General features: G+C 39.8%; 1 protein-coding gene across 1 annotated transcript in view; it reads left to right on the top strand.

The window, feature by feature from the left end:
• HMCN1 (hemicentin 1) overlaps positions 1-14,737 on the top strand; it is a 5,606,893-nt gene that overhangs the window by 4,681,669 nt on the left and 910,487 nt on the right. The window contains exon 76 of the mRNA XM_044085314.1: positions 7,830-7,951. Coding sequence (XP_043941249.1) covers positions 7,830-7,951 — 122 coding nt within the window. The remainder of the gene's footprint in view (positions 1-7,829; positions 7,952-14,737) is intronic.

Genomic DNA, 14,737 nt, shown 5'->3' on the forward strand with positions numbered 1-14,737 from the left:
GTTCTATGCAAGGACATGAGAACAATGAGAGTTTTAATTCCCACTGCTATGAGCATTAGTGGGAAAAACAAAGCAGGTAACAAAAAATTAGTCAGTATAATGGAACGGTGAGGTAAAAAAAGACAAATAGTGAAATACAACCTTCCCAAAATTGCACAAAATCTAAGAGGTCATGTTGAAAGTAATTAACATGATTTGGGCAGATATTCAACAAGACAAGGTGCAAGTAACGGCCACTAGAACTTGTCTCCCACTAACAGCTTTGCCGTCTGCTCTATGCCCAAACTGCTTGCTCACTTTACAAATGGGGGTAGTACTATTCTGTTTAGCCCAATATTTGACTTAATCAATTCCCACAGAAAGCCTGAACAGTCAAGGTTCAATAATAGGCTTCTTTACATTTCAGTTACATTTGGTTCAATTAGTAGGTTTTATTGTTTCAGTTAGTAGGCTTTTTACTTTTCAGAAGGGTGGGTATTAACTGTTCTCTTTTTAGGAAGGTACCAGCAGAGCTCCAGACATACAATATCCCAGTTTCAAAGTTATGAAGACATAAATTGGCAACACACAGTAAATGCAGGAAATAAGTGTGCAAGCGCCAAGACGACCTCTTAATTAAGCGATCCTAGTTAACAAATAGATAAAAAAATACCCTATAAGCAGAATAATAACCACCCCTATTAGTGTTATAGCCATACCTTTAAAAAGCACTGTATCTACAGCCAATCGCTACAAACAACAAAACTGATTCTAGCGTTTAAAAATGGATTACCGACCAGAAAGCTATACCTTTAAAAAGTGCTGTATCTACAGCCGATTGCTACAAACAACAAAACTGATTCTAGCGTTTAAAAATGGATTACCGACCCAAAAGCCATACCTTTAAAAAAGTGCTGTATCTACAGCCGATCGCTACCAAAAACTGATTCTAGCATTTAAAAATGGATTACCGACCAGGAAGCTAGGTAATCACTGAAAATTCCTACAAACAAGTTCAGTTGCTGAAAGCGAGTTAACGCTGATATTTGTAGGTGGTCGCTACAGACAGCAGACTGTTCTAGCCTTTGGACACGGTATACCGACCAGAAAAACTGGGGAATCACTGTAAATTGCTTATAAAGTAGTTCCGTTGCTGAAAGAGAGGTGTCGGTCAACAGCTAGACAATGCTATCACTCTAAAGTATAAAACACAGCTACAAGGGATCAGGAGTCAAGACCTTATGAAATACAGCTGGGCTCAATAAATAGACTTAATTCAACCAGGCTTAATGCCACTAAATAATTAGCAGGTCCTCCAAAAAAGTAATTCAGAAGAATCTTAATTTTATAGACACTAAGAAAAATGAGTCATTCACACAACAGACAGAGTGGCATGTTAAACATCCACGTGGTAGGCACTTAAACCTAGATAGCCTTTTTGCATGCTCGTAACCATAAGCAGTTGTTGCAAATACTCTTCATAATTCTCATCACACAATATTACAGACATAGGATAGTACAGTTCAACAAATATCGGCTTGGACAACCGTTATCATCGTCACTGTTAATTTAAAACATTACTGCAGCTTACAATATAAGAGTTCCTCTGGGGCCAGGGACTCGCAGCAGCCAGGGAGAAAGCAGGAAGTAATAAAGATGGCGCCGCGTAGGGCTTCCCAACTATATGCTCTTTGGGGAGGATATGAGGTGGGAGGAGGAGGAGACAGGAAAAAGGGCGGACAGGTAGATCAGGGAGGGGCATAGACCCTAGGCATGAGAGTAAGCAATGTGGAGTACCCAATGGTAAACCATTAGTGTTAATACTTACATCTATTTTATTTTTAGTGCCAGATGAGTGAGAGAGAGGAAAGGCATGGGCATGTAAGAGACCTACAATGCAGCTATGAAAGGGGCAAATGAGTAAGAGGTTAAGCAAGAAGGAGGACCTAACAGGTATCCAAGCAGAAGAAGGAAGATTCTGCAGAGACAATCAGTGTATAGCAGATTTCCTGAGGCACTCTTGGTATTTACAGGAGAGTAGGGTGTGATAATGCAACTATTTGGTAGTTGAGGGATAGAGTGAAAAAAAATGATAGAAGTATAGCTGGATAGAGGGGGGAAGGAAAGCCTTGAAGAATAGTGTAGTACAGCAGGAAGATTGGAAAGTAGTCAGAGATAAAGTATGGGAAAAGCGGGGTAAGAATACAGCACAAGCCTTAGGTTAGACTGCTACCTACTGGACAATGAGTAGGGTACAGCAATAGGTAGCTGTAGCAGAGATAGCAGATAGAGATGGCTTAGATAGTAGTCAGTGAGGAGAAGGTCAGTATTTAAGGGGTAGGAAGAGGTATGGCTGCTGGATTCCTGGCTCGGTCACTAGGAAATATATACAACACTAAATAATTACAAAAAGGTTCAGCTTATCATTTAGGTCTAGGGAAGAACATACTTTCTTATTCTGTTTGGACTCTGGAAAAATGTGCTAGGGCAGCAGGTTTCTTTGAGTTGACGCAGGAGTGACTGAAAATATAATGGAAGGGGTCCTTAAAGACCAGGCAGATAGGTTCCCAATTCTTAGTGCAGGAGAGAAGGTAGATAAATTTCTTATTCTCTTTGGACTCTGGAAAAATGTGCTAGGGCAGCAGGTTTCTTTGATTTGATGCAGGAGTGACTGAAAATATAATGGAAGGGGTCCTTAAAGACCAGGCAGATAGGTTCCCAATTCTTAGTGCAGGAGAGAAGGTAGATAAAAATATAAGAGTTCCTCTGGGGCCAGGGACTCGCAGCAGCCAGGGAGAAAGCAGGAAGTAATAAAGATCTTATTAAGTACCATGGAATGAAGACACATTTAGAGCAGGTGCTAAAATCATGCCCGGTCCTCATTTTCAGTATAAGGCAGCATTATGCTTGAGTATATAAAATGTGAGACCTTGTATACATGCAGCACATTATGTCAACAGCAGAGTATTGGCTTAATGCAGTACCTGTTCTGCCTTACTGTATAACTGCTCAGTAGTTCTACTACTCTATTTTTAACATTGTTTATGACTCCCTTTTTTGTTTATTATGTATAAGTCATAAAAGTGCACTCACTTATTTGACTATCGCCAGTGTTGGTTTTCATACCATCTGTAGTCACCATGCTGATTGAAGTGCATAACCACTCACTGACCGGCTGCCACTGCAGCTGATAAGGGGTCCACTTTGTTTTCCTCCCACTCCTATCTACAACCACCCCAATGGCTGGCAATTTATATTCTGAAGTCTCCATTCCCTATTTTAACTCACCCACTTAAATCAAACCATACTGTTAATAAATAACATTCAGGCTTCTCAACCATGTCACATAATGTGAAAAGCAGATTTCCACATCAGGCACAACTTTCCTCATTTCTACCCTTATCAGCATCTAAAATTAGCAATGCCCAGACTATGTCTATGACCACAGGACTACACATTTTCCTTAAACAGAAAGACACAGACTGGACAAATGGAAGCTAATGCAATCCTCCTCAGACTATAAAACTTACTTGTCTATCAACAAAAAAAAAAAAAAAACATTAAATGTACAAAACCTCCATACCTTTGTGACAAAGTACAACTTTTTCAAACCCAAGAAACCTATGGAAAGAAGAAAATGAATTAAGTGGTTGAATTAAATATAATAAAACTCCTTGATCCTTTACCCCACAGGACAGGCATTTGCTTCAGAATTTATAAAATGCTCTCAAGCTTTCAACAAACCATCTCTTACCACTCTACCCTTAGAAACCTCCTTTCTTCCTTTCTAGCTGAAAAGAGTCTTGTGAAACTGACAGAGAAAATATATTACTCTGTTTACCCACACATGGTCCACCAGGTTCTGATGGTTTGTTTCCTTGATTCAAAAAATAATCTGCCAACCTGCCCAACACATATTTATACCAACTGTTCAATGTCTGACTTTTACAATGCATTTCCCTGTTGTCTGGAAAACATTAGTCATTCCACTCCCCAAATAAAGGAACCCTCCTCTATTGCAGACTACGTCTGAGTAAACTATTCAAAAAAGCCATGTACAACAAACTAAACCCATTGTTTCTGGTCAAACAGCTAATGGTCAAACAGCTAACACTAAACAACAACACAACCAAACTGATGCTCTTTGGATCCCCCACAGACTGAATAGCCTACCACCACTTACTTCATCCCTTCTGTACAATGAGTCCCACTCCTTCAGATACCTACCTCAGTGACTTACTCCTCCTGACCTCAAACATTTCACTTCTGATAAATAACCTAAACACTAAAATTAGCTCTACTATATATGGTTGCCTCAAAATATCATGATATCCCACTACCCAACCCCTAAAGTTAAGAGTATTGCAGGCAAATATATATTGCTTTCACAGCCAGAATGTACATTTCCATTGTTTACTTTTTCTTCAGAAAAAAAAGGTAACTGCATTGCAGTTCCCTTTTTTTCATTGTTGTTGCAGTAGGTAGCGCATCAGTTTCTTAATCTGAAGGTTGTGAGTTCGATCCTCACACAGGGCAGTTGCAGCTTTTAAGTGCATTCAGCGACAGTGATGTAGACATGTCAGCACCTTTGGTGCATAACAAAACACATAAGAGTGCCTTTCTTTCTCTAATGGGACATCCTGTGATCCCCTCGTACCTCGTGAATGGATCACCACCTCACTCCCAATTTCAGAAGTAAGGTTTACTGAAAGTAAGCTTCTCAGTCAGACGTAGAAATTGAATTCACTGGCAGACTTCTTAGGTGCGCGCACATAAATAGGGAATTGTTATGGCTAGGCTTGTACAGGACCTAGGGCCAATAGCCTAGTACCAACCTATGAACCTATGAACTCATAACTGCAGTACTTCCCTATTGTTCTTTTCATCTACAATGTTCCTTCTTTCAGTATATGATCTCTTATTAATGTGCATGTAGATATTATTTATCTGTTTTTTATTTTTTCTCATCACAAGCTTATATTATTTCATTTATGTATAAATTGCTTGCACTGTCTATTTATATTGTTTAATATCTTTCTAGCCATTGTTTAGTATATTCCTTATATTGTATCCCATTTTTTGGAGTCCTACTTTGCTGTACTTTCAGGCTGTGGCTGAAATGGGTCCATTCTGGATTATTCCACCACCCGCACTCATAATACTTTAATAAATCAATATTTCAGCAGTATTGTTAAGTAATTTAATTTATTGGCTAGATGTATAATATCAGCCTAATGAAATCTAGTGCAGGTCGATTTTTTAAGAGGAAAAGTTAAGTTAACTAAAAGATGCAACATTGTATCAGATAATCCAGTGGCTAAAAGTATTCAATTGAACATCTTCTTATATTTCTTCATGTACAAGATGTGGACACCAAGTTCCAGGTGGCTATTCTTCATGATTTTACTTTTGCAATAGGATGCCTTTCTGCCAACAAAGCTTATGCCCTTGCCCAGATGTGACATCCATGTGTCCACTGCTGAAGCTGGGTTGGAATTAATGTATTGCAAATTTGGCAATACATTTGTGGGCTTCAGAATATTTGCAGAGCAGCTTGACAATTGCATGTGCCAAGCTATCCAGCCTCTGGTTAATCTTTAATCCTTTAATCCTTATACAGAAAGAGGGATGAAAACAGAGCCTTCATGAATAATTAATTCAGTGGTTTGGCTTGACTTTGTCACTAGCAGCTTGAATTTGTGGTGATGCAGAGCTGCGTATATGGGAGGAAGGAGAGCTCAGAGCATGGCTGGGTAAGGAATTTTATTTGAAAAAAAAAAAAAAAGAAATGGTGAAAAGCATTCCTGTAATTTGCTGTGGCCACATAGAACAGCCCAGAGCAACATCCCTATTGTCACAAGTTCATAGGTAAGTTCTAGGCTAGCTAGCACTCATGCAGTGCTGAGACTCTGAGGAGCCACAACTGTGACTCAGTATTGCTTTCCGAGTTTTGTGATTCACTAATCTGGTCATAAACATTTGCTCAGCTACTTAATTTTTTGTAACAGTGATGCTTGTTTGTTTGATTGGCTGTAAGTACCCCTTGCTGCTAAACACAAATGTATCTGATTCCTATCCTTTGGCCATTGCTCTGGTCTACAGTCTCTTTAATAATCATGAATCATTATCCATCAAATTCAGTCAGCCAAAGTTGAACATTTCTTCATAGGCGATTACTAGACTAACAGATTAAGAGCCTAGCCAGTATAACTCAATTTTGCCCAATATATGGCCCCCTAGGGGCAAGATTATGATGTGGAATTGTGCCTATGCATTGAGTATCTTACAGACTGCCCCCTGCATAAGGGACATAAGCACTACCCCAGGTGTGAATTTGCAATTCCCCATCCATTGATCTAAATTGCATTTGAAGAGGGCCAGGGAAGGGCTCTGCTTAATGTGAATAGGAAGCCTGTTCCAAAGAAGGTGCAAACTCTGAGACACATATCTGTCTCTCCAGCATATATTGTTTGAGTTACTAAGTTTAGATCCCTACATTGGGTGACCCTTTTGCTATTTGACTTGTGGATGTGTAGCAGATTCATCAGGGCTGGATTTATGAGTGTCTTGTAGGTCAGGCATAGGTGATCCCTTAATAGTCGTTAGGAGACAGAGTAAAGGGTTAGGGATTTTAGTCTATCCACCCAGGACATGTTGTTTACACCCTGTATTTTCTTTGTGAGGAACCACTAAAGTCCCTGCATCTGCTACATGATATCAATCTTGTATATCACAGAATTAATTCCAACAGGACGCTTTCCAAGCAGCTCTAATGGCATCTTATGTTGTAGAGATAAACAGAAAAGAGAATAAATACTGGTGGTATGGAAACGCTGTTGTTGTTTAACATCATTTTCATAAGACCTACTGATTTCTGAATTATTTAATGCTCAATATTCAACAAGTTAAGGTGACTACTAATAAATGCATATTTCCAATTAATGCGTAATCTGAATTTCAGGTTTAAAGTGACATAATAAAGTACATTTGGTCCTTCTATCATTGAAGAATGTGTGAAGCATCTCAGTTTCATCTTCCTGCTTAGTACAAAAAAAATAACATTTCTTGATGAATCTATTGTCTGTTTTATAACATGAAACTGCTAGTGAAATTAGCTTTTGGATTAGATAGTATAGCAGCTTGAAAACAGGTTGTTCTGTACCATATATGTTACGTCAATCTTTTTAAATTTGTTTTGGCCCCTGTGAAGCAGGCTATCAGCTGCCGTTGATGTTTCTCCTTGATTGTGGCTGCTGGGGATCTTCCCTGACCCCTCCTGCACCTAATCTGAAATGCTTCCTTTAACTTACAGGAGACAGAGATGTCCAAGTTCAGAGTAATACTTGTGGCCATAAGAATTCTTTATTTATATGCCCTACCCATTTCTCTACCCCTGTGCTTAATGTTCACCGACATAAGGCCATTAAGGTCCAGAATCTCTACTGGTTCATTCCTTTGCTGTTTGTAAGTGTGGGGTGCATACCCCAGTATCACAGCCAAGGCTGGACATCACTGCTTATGAATTCTTCTCTAGATTGGGATAGTTGAGCCAGTAAAATACTTTTGCTATTCCTTTCTGCAGATACACTGTGTTAACTATAGCCTGTCACATAGGCATTCCATTTATTTTAAGATCCCGTAAAACAGCACTTACCATAGTCATATCATATACATTTATTATTCCTTGGGAATATTTACATCCCTTAACATTACCAAAGACTAAGGATGTAAATAATAGAGTTGTGCTAGATGCAGATATCTGGAATTTAGAGAGTATCTGAATAGTTTAACCACAACTGATAGAATTATGTGTGTCATTATCTTAATGTGTTTCTCATCTTCTCTGTTAGGCTTCTGTCTTCAGGTTCCTTGATCATCATTTCTCCCACTGTCGATGATACTGCAGTGTATGAGTGCATTGTAACTAGTGATGCTGGTATGGCTCAGAAGAAGATTGAGTTCCGTGTACTAGGTAAGAACTGAAATAGCACTCTTTAACATAATGCTGTCTTTTATAGAGCTATCCAAGCACAGGCAACTACAATTATCTGTAATGAGTTCAGTGATAGTTCTGTTTTATCAGAAATGTGTAATAATAGTAGAATGAAATTCATTGTAAAGATCACTGTTGCAGTAATACTGACTACTTAGGAATTCTACTACAGAAGGCTTGATATCTGACCTGACTTCCAGAGCTCAGCACTTTTTGTGAAGGATGTCAGTACATTCCCTGCATAGGTTCTTAAGTTCATAAGTAAGTACTAGGCTATCTGCCCTTGCAGGCCATTTTAAGTCTAGCCAGTTTCCCTTTTTTTTGCTTGAAATAACCTATCCCATTATGTTATAGATTGGCCTTATGCATCCCATGGTCAAAAATGATCTATTACCCCTAATGAGAATAACATACCTTAGATAAAGTGAGGGGAGCCATGTATGGTATAAAGCATTTAGGAGCTGCCTCTGTCCATTTGTAGTATATGCGGCAGACTTGGGGTAAATTTTCTGTTTTCCATCCATAGATCTAAGTTACGCTTGAAAATGGATAACGCTGAACTTTTTTTAAATGTGAATGGGGAGTCTGTTCCACAGCAGTGGTATCCTCTGCGAGAAATACCTGCCCCCTCCAAACCATTCTGTTGATGTTGCAGAAGAGGTTTAGATCCTTCGACTGAGTATTTCTGATGCCATTTGACTTGATGATGTACGGTAAATCCATCAGTAATAGGTCGGAGGATGCCTTACATCATGACCCTCCACCGGACCAGTAATCAAGGAACTTCAATACTCACCACTGTCAACAGTTCACTGAGAGGATGAGAAGTGCTCACACAGTATTTCCAGATGCAGCTGTCTGCATCAAGTGCAATTTCCCTTAAAAGCACACAGAGACCACAATCAGTCCGGGGCTGGTTTCTCCCTCTCCCTTCAGATCCCCAATAAGACTCCCCAATGGCATAGCTATAGAGTTGAGATCTCAGCTGAGTGACCAGGCCTAGACCTCCAGCACTCTCTTTCCAACCAGTGCTTCATGTCCCTACTCAAGTAGCTGATAGACACACTCTTTGAGATTTGATTTACACACACACACACACACACACACACACACACACACACACACACACACACACACAAACACAAATACCTGGGAGAGGCTGGCACAGGTTTACTAGCTATGCCCCCTTCTGCCCAGACTATGAGGTACTTATCACTGCCACCAGTCCCACCTTATCAGCTACTTTAGGGCCCTTAACAAAAGGTGTCCAATCTTACTGTGTAATATTAATACTAATACAAATGGTAGTTTGGCCAAGGGCAAGACTATTAGAAGTGGCCTACGCAGTATCACCAAATAAATATGCAAGTATTCTCAAAACTTAAATATCTCTACACAGATCAGCCACAGTGAAATGTTTAAATATATTTAATAATAAATAATAAAAGAACAAGACAATGCTAACTATATAATCACAGTGACGTCAGAATTCAAAATAAGATTGCGGGACAGTCTCAAATAAATAAATAAAAATATCTAAACTAAGATTCACTGTATTCCTGACTGAATCTAAGAGAAGTATACTATATTCTAAGAACTTACTAGAGCAAGGCGATGTGGTGAATGCTTCTTATTGTTGTTGTTGTCAGGTCCAAGACAGAATGCAGAATGCTCTGTCTCACTAAGCGACTTCTCAAAGTAGTATCTCAAATATTACTGCTGGGATAGCTTGCAGGATGACATCACTTCTTATCATCTGACTTCTAGTTCCCGGGCCAAAACCCCCATTGCTAAAAGCTGGTAGCATTTAGCATCTACTTGTAAAAATATTCAGACAAGGGTTTTTCCTCAGATCTTTGGCAGATGCTAGAAGTCATAAAGCAATTGCATTCCTTCATGCTTCAAATGTAGCAATTAGTTAACTCCAAGGACAATATAGAAAGCTTCATAGCACAGACTCTGTGACTCTAGCTGCATTGAAAACTTTATGGAGTAGCCTATAAAGTAATTTAATTTCAGATTTTTTTTCTAAAGTTTTCTGGACTGAGGTTAACCTCATGTATTCTAGTTTCCACTATTAAAATATATACATTTAAACAGTTACAATTGTGCATGTACATTTCTGTTCTCTTCCAGTAGGGCACACTGTGGTTACATTTCAAACAGCACTTTGCAAATACCTTTTCAGCACACACACGTCTGTACAAGCAGTTTAATATACACATGACATACAGTTCTAATCCATTTGTAACACACGGATCTCATATAATATCTTTTCGATATTTACCATTGATGTATAATTATTTACAAAATTCCAGCTAGCTGTACTGGCAGTATTTCCTTTCATCACACCTTATATGCCAGACACTGGTCACCTCTTCACAGTCTGTAGGATAACGAGTGTAGTGACAGGGCTTTGAGTCTTTCCATGTAGGACATGTTATTCAGGCTTTGTGTCCTTTTAGCTAGGTATCTCTGAAAGCATTCCAGTTGTTGCATGTGTCTGGATAGACACATAGCAAAGGGTATTCAATGATTGGCCTATTGAGGGCTGAGTAAAGGGGGACAATGACATTCCTAGATCTAGACACAATGTCTTTGTTTGTAAGCTGTGCAATATAGAAGGACTTTCTTAAAGCAATAGATACGCTACTCAAAAGTTAGGTCACTGTCCACATAAGTTCCCAAATCCTGCACAACTGGGTCAGCTCTTAGGGGAGTATTGTAAGTGTGGCAGTTCCCAAAGGATACAGTGAAGCATTTTCTGGCATCTAGTTTCAGTCCATGATTTTGACACTACTTATTTATTTAAGGCAAACCTTCCTGCAGGATGGAAGTCATCTGTAGATTCAATGACTGCCCCTAGTTTGCAGTCATCTGCAAACCTAGTCTGCCAGAGCCCTTTGGTATTGGCTTTTACTTCAGAAAAGTAGATACCAAACAGGAGTATAACACTAAAGTCTGCCTGGGCTGTTTTAAATATGTCTTGCCACAGTTCATAGTTCATGTACCATTGTGTCACATCAGTGTTGTTCTACCTGCTCTGAGCTTAGTTCAGATAAGTACCTTGTTGGAGAGATCTTTCTGTTGTTTTTAAGTTGATGTATTGTATACATATACTTGTATTATTTGGATGGGGCAGTGTATGACCAAGTGTATATTAAGGGTATGTCTGCTCCTAAGACGGAAGGCAGTTTTTTTGTGTTAGATGAATTCTATATAAAGATTTCCACAGCTATTGTGCATTCTGCATAGGTCCTGAATATTATATTTAAAGCTGTGGTGTATGCGAGAGTTTAGACCCAAAACCCTTTGGAGAAGGGAGTGTTCTCTTCAGAACTATTTGGACAGGAAGAGGTTTGAGACCTTGACTGGTATCACCCTGCCATCTTTGTATGCCCTCCCTAAGAAGCAACTTTTTTTTCTCCCTAAGAAAAAATAAATAAAACGGTGGTGCCCTATGTGGCAGCAGCTGCTTCGGATCTCATCAGGAAAATGCATTATTTGTCTCCTTTTTCATCAGAAACTTCAGGAAAATCAATTATAGAGAAATGAAATTAAGTTGCATTAAGCTATAATGCAGTAAAACTGTTAGAAATTGCATCTAAAGTTTCACTGTGCTGCTTGTTTGATCAGCTGTTGACAGTGAGGCCTGCAAGGCCTAACATACTACAGGAACTCCTACAGCTGGATATTTTGCTGGGTCATGGACAGGAATGAAAACATCTGGCTAATCATATGTTCATGGCTCCTGGCAGACACTTAAAAAGAAAAAGAGGCAGCAGATCGAGAAAAAGAGGCACCAGAGCAGGAATTAAAATGTAACCCTCATAGGGCCTGCACTGCCTTCCATTCTGCTGGCAAATGTACTCTCACTTGAAAGCAAGATGGATTACTTAAGACTGGAACTTTCTTCACAAAACAAGGTGAGAAACAGCAGTTTATTTGTGTTTACTGAAATATGGCTTAATCCTAATATCAATGAAAGCATAGTAAATGTAGCAGGCATGACATTATTCAGAGCAGACAGAATTCAATCACTCTGTGGCAAGTCTCAAGAAGGGGGAGTTTGTATATATGTAAATAACAGCTGGTGTAGTAACTTTGAAGTGGTTAACTCTTTCTGCTCGGAGAACATTGAATTTCTGTCCTTAAAATGTAGACCCTTTTACTTGCCTAGCGAGTTCAATGGAATATGTATTACGGCAGTCTACATTCCACCCAATGCAAACACCAATGAAGCACCGTCTACTCTCTTATCAGTCTATAAGTGATGTTCATAACAGCAACCCAGAGTTTGCAATAGCAATTGCAGGGGATTTTAACCAGACCAACTTAAAGACAGTATTACCGCATTACCACCAACATGTGGACTTTGCCATGAGAGGGGTAAATACACTGGATAAGGTATATACCAAGATTAAGCAAGCATATAAAGCAGCACCTTATCCACATCTAGGTAGCTCTGACCACCTAGCCATCATGCTGGTTCCTGCATATAAATCAGTACTGAAAACCAGCAAACCAACTAGAAAACAAATAAGGCTATGGCCTGAGGGGGCAGTCTCAGCTCTACAAGACTGCTTTGAGTGCACAGACTGGTCAGTGTTTACAGAGGCAGCCATGATAGACAACCACATTGACCTGGATCATACACAGAGTCAGTCACGGACTACATCTCAAAATATGTGGATGATGTAACAGCCAACAAATGCATCACCATATAGGCAAACCAAAAGCCATGGCTAACCAGTGAGGTGTACAAGCTCGTAAAAGGTAGGAATGCAGCATCCAGATCAAATAACATGGATGCTCTAAGGGTTGCCAGAGCCAAACTGAACAAAGGTATTAAGGATGCAAAGAGAACCTATGGCAGGAAGGTCCAGGGCCACTTTAGCAACCAGAGAGATACCAGATGACTATGGAAGGGCATACAAACCATCACTGACTACAAACCTGCTTCAGCTCATACGATGACAGCACTGAATTTTTGAACCAACTGAACATCTTCTTCAGCAGGTTTGATGCAGATAACAAAATGGTGGCAAATAAACTACCTGCCGACAAGGATGAAGCAGTGCTGAGCCTGAACACAACTATTGTCATCAGAATCTTGAAACGGGCCAACCCAAGGAAAGCAGCAGGCCAAAATAAAATCACGGGTAGGGTACTATGGGAATGTGTGAAAGATCTGGCACCAGTACTCACAGACATTTTCAATACTTCTCTACAACTAGCCAGTGCACCAAAAGGCTTCAAGAAGATGACCATCATTTCCTTACCCAAGAAACCACAACCAACAACTCTAAATGACTACCGACCAGTGTCTTTAACCTCAACAGTGACAAAATGCTTTGAGAGGCTGATTAAAGCTCACATAGCCTCAAGCACACCAGCGACTATGGACACATTGCAGTTTGTATACAGGATAAACCGCAGTACAGCGGATGCCATCTCCCTAGCAGTCCATGAAACTTAGACCCACTTGAAGGCAAGAACTGCTGCGCAAGACTACTATTCATAGACTTCAGTTCTACCTTCAGTACTGTCATTCCTACAGTTGGGCATCAACTCCCACTTATGTAATTCTAAGCTTCCTCATGGAAAGGCCTCAAAAGGTTTGTGTGGGTGACAACAGTTCCGAAAGCATAACCCTGAATACAGGAGTACCACAGGGGTGCGTCTTAAGTTTTCTCCTATTCATCTTGCTGACACATGAATGCGTGACCAGACTTGAGTCCAATAAAATCATCAAATTCACGGATGACACCACGGTCATAGGTCTGGTCAGAGACAGAAGGGAGACGGCCTACAGGAATGAGATCGAACATCTGTTGGGCTTTTGTGACAATGACAACTTAGTACTGAATGTCAGCAAGACTAAGGAACTAATTGTGGATTTCAGAAGGTCTCAGGAACCACACCAACCTCTAGAGATGAAAGGGATGACACTGGAAAGGGTCAAAAGTAGAATGTTTCTTGGAGTACGTATCACTGAGAACCTGTCCTGGTCATTCCATGTATCTTACACAGTCAAAAAAGCTCAGCAACGCTCGCACTTCCTAAGGAAACTGAGTAAGGCAAAGCTATCGAAGGCCATCCTCCAAACTTTTTACAGGGGTACCATTGAAAGCTTCCTTACCAATAACATTACTGTCTGGTATGGGGGCTGCAACACCTCCGATCATAATGCTCTTAGGTAAGTTGTAAGGGCAGCATAGAAAATCATTGGTTCCTCTCTTGCACCTCTGGAAGACCTACATGTATCAGGCTGCATCAGTAGAGCCTGGAAGATATCTAATGATCCTTCGCATTCTGCAAACAGCATGTTCTCCACCCCTCCTCAGGTAGGAGATACAGAAGCATGCATTGTAGGACTTCTGGACTTAACAACAATTCTTTCCTCTCTTCATCAGACTACTGAAAAATGAGCTAGAAGACTGTCAATGCATTCTTCCCCTCCTACCACATAGTTGTGCTATTTATCTGACTATACAGATCCTTACATATCCAGGCTTTGTTACACTATAAGTATTATGCTTTTTTCATGTGCAATAACTAATTGATGTGTGTATTTAAAGTTGGTTCACACCTTACCTTACCATAGGACTCTGAAGTGCAATATAAATCACACTGTGCAGTATTCATGCTGACCATTCCATATGCTGCTTAGTTCTTATGTTATAGTCATATCATGTACATGTTGTTACTCAATTCTATTTATATGTAAAGTGTGTCTGGTCATTATGTTATTATTTTATTCTA

The sequence above is a fragment of the Protopterus annectens genome, chromosome 10.part0, assembly GCF_019279795.1.
Source record: "Protopterus annectens isolate FY-2018-M chromosome 10.part0, PAN1.0, whole genome shotgun sequence".
Lineage (NCBI taxonomy): Eukaryota > Metazoa > Chordata > Ceratodontiformes > Protopteridae > Protopterus > Protopterus annectens.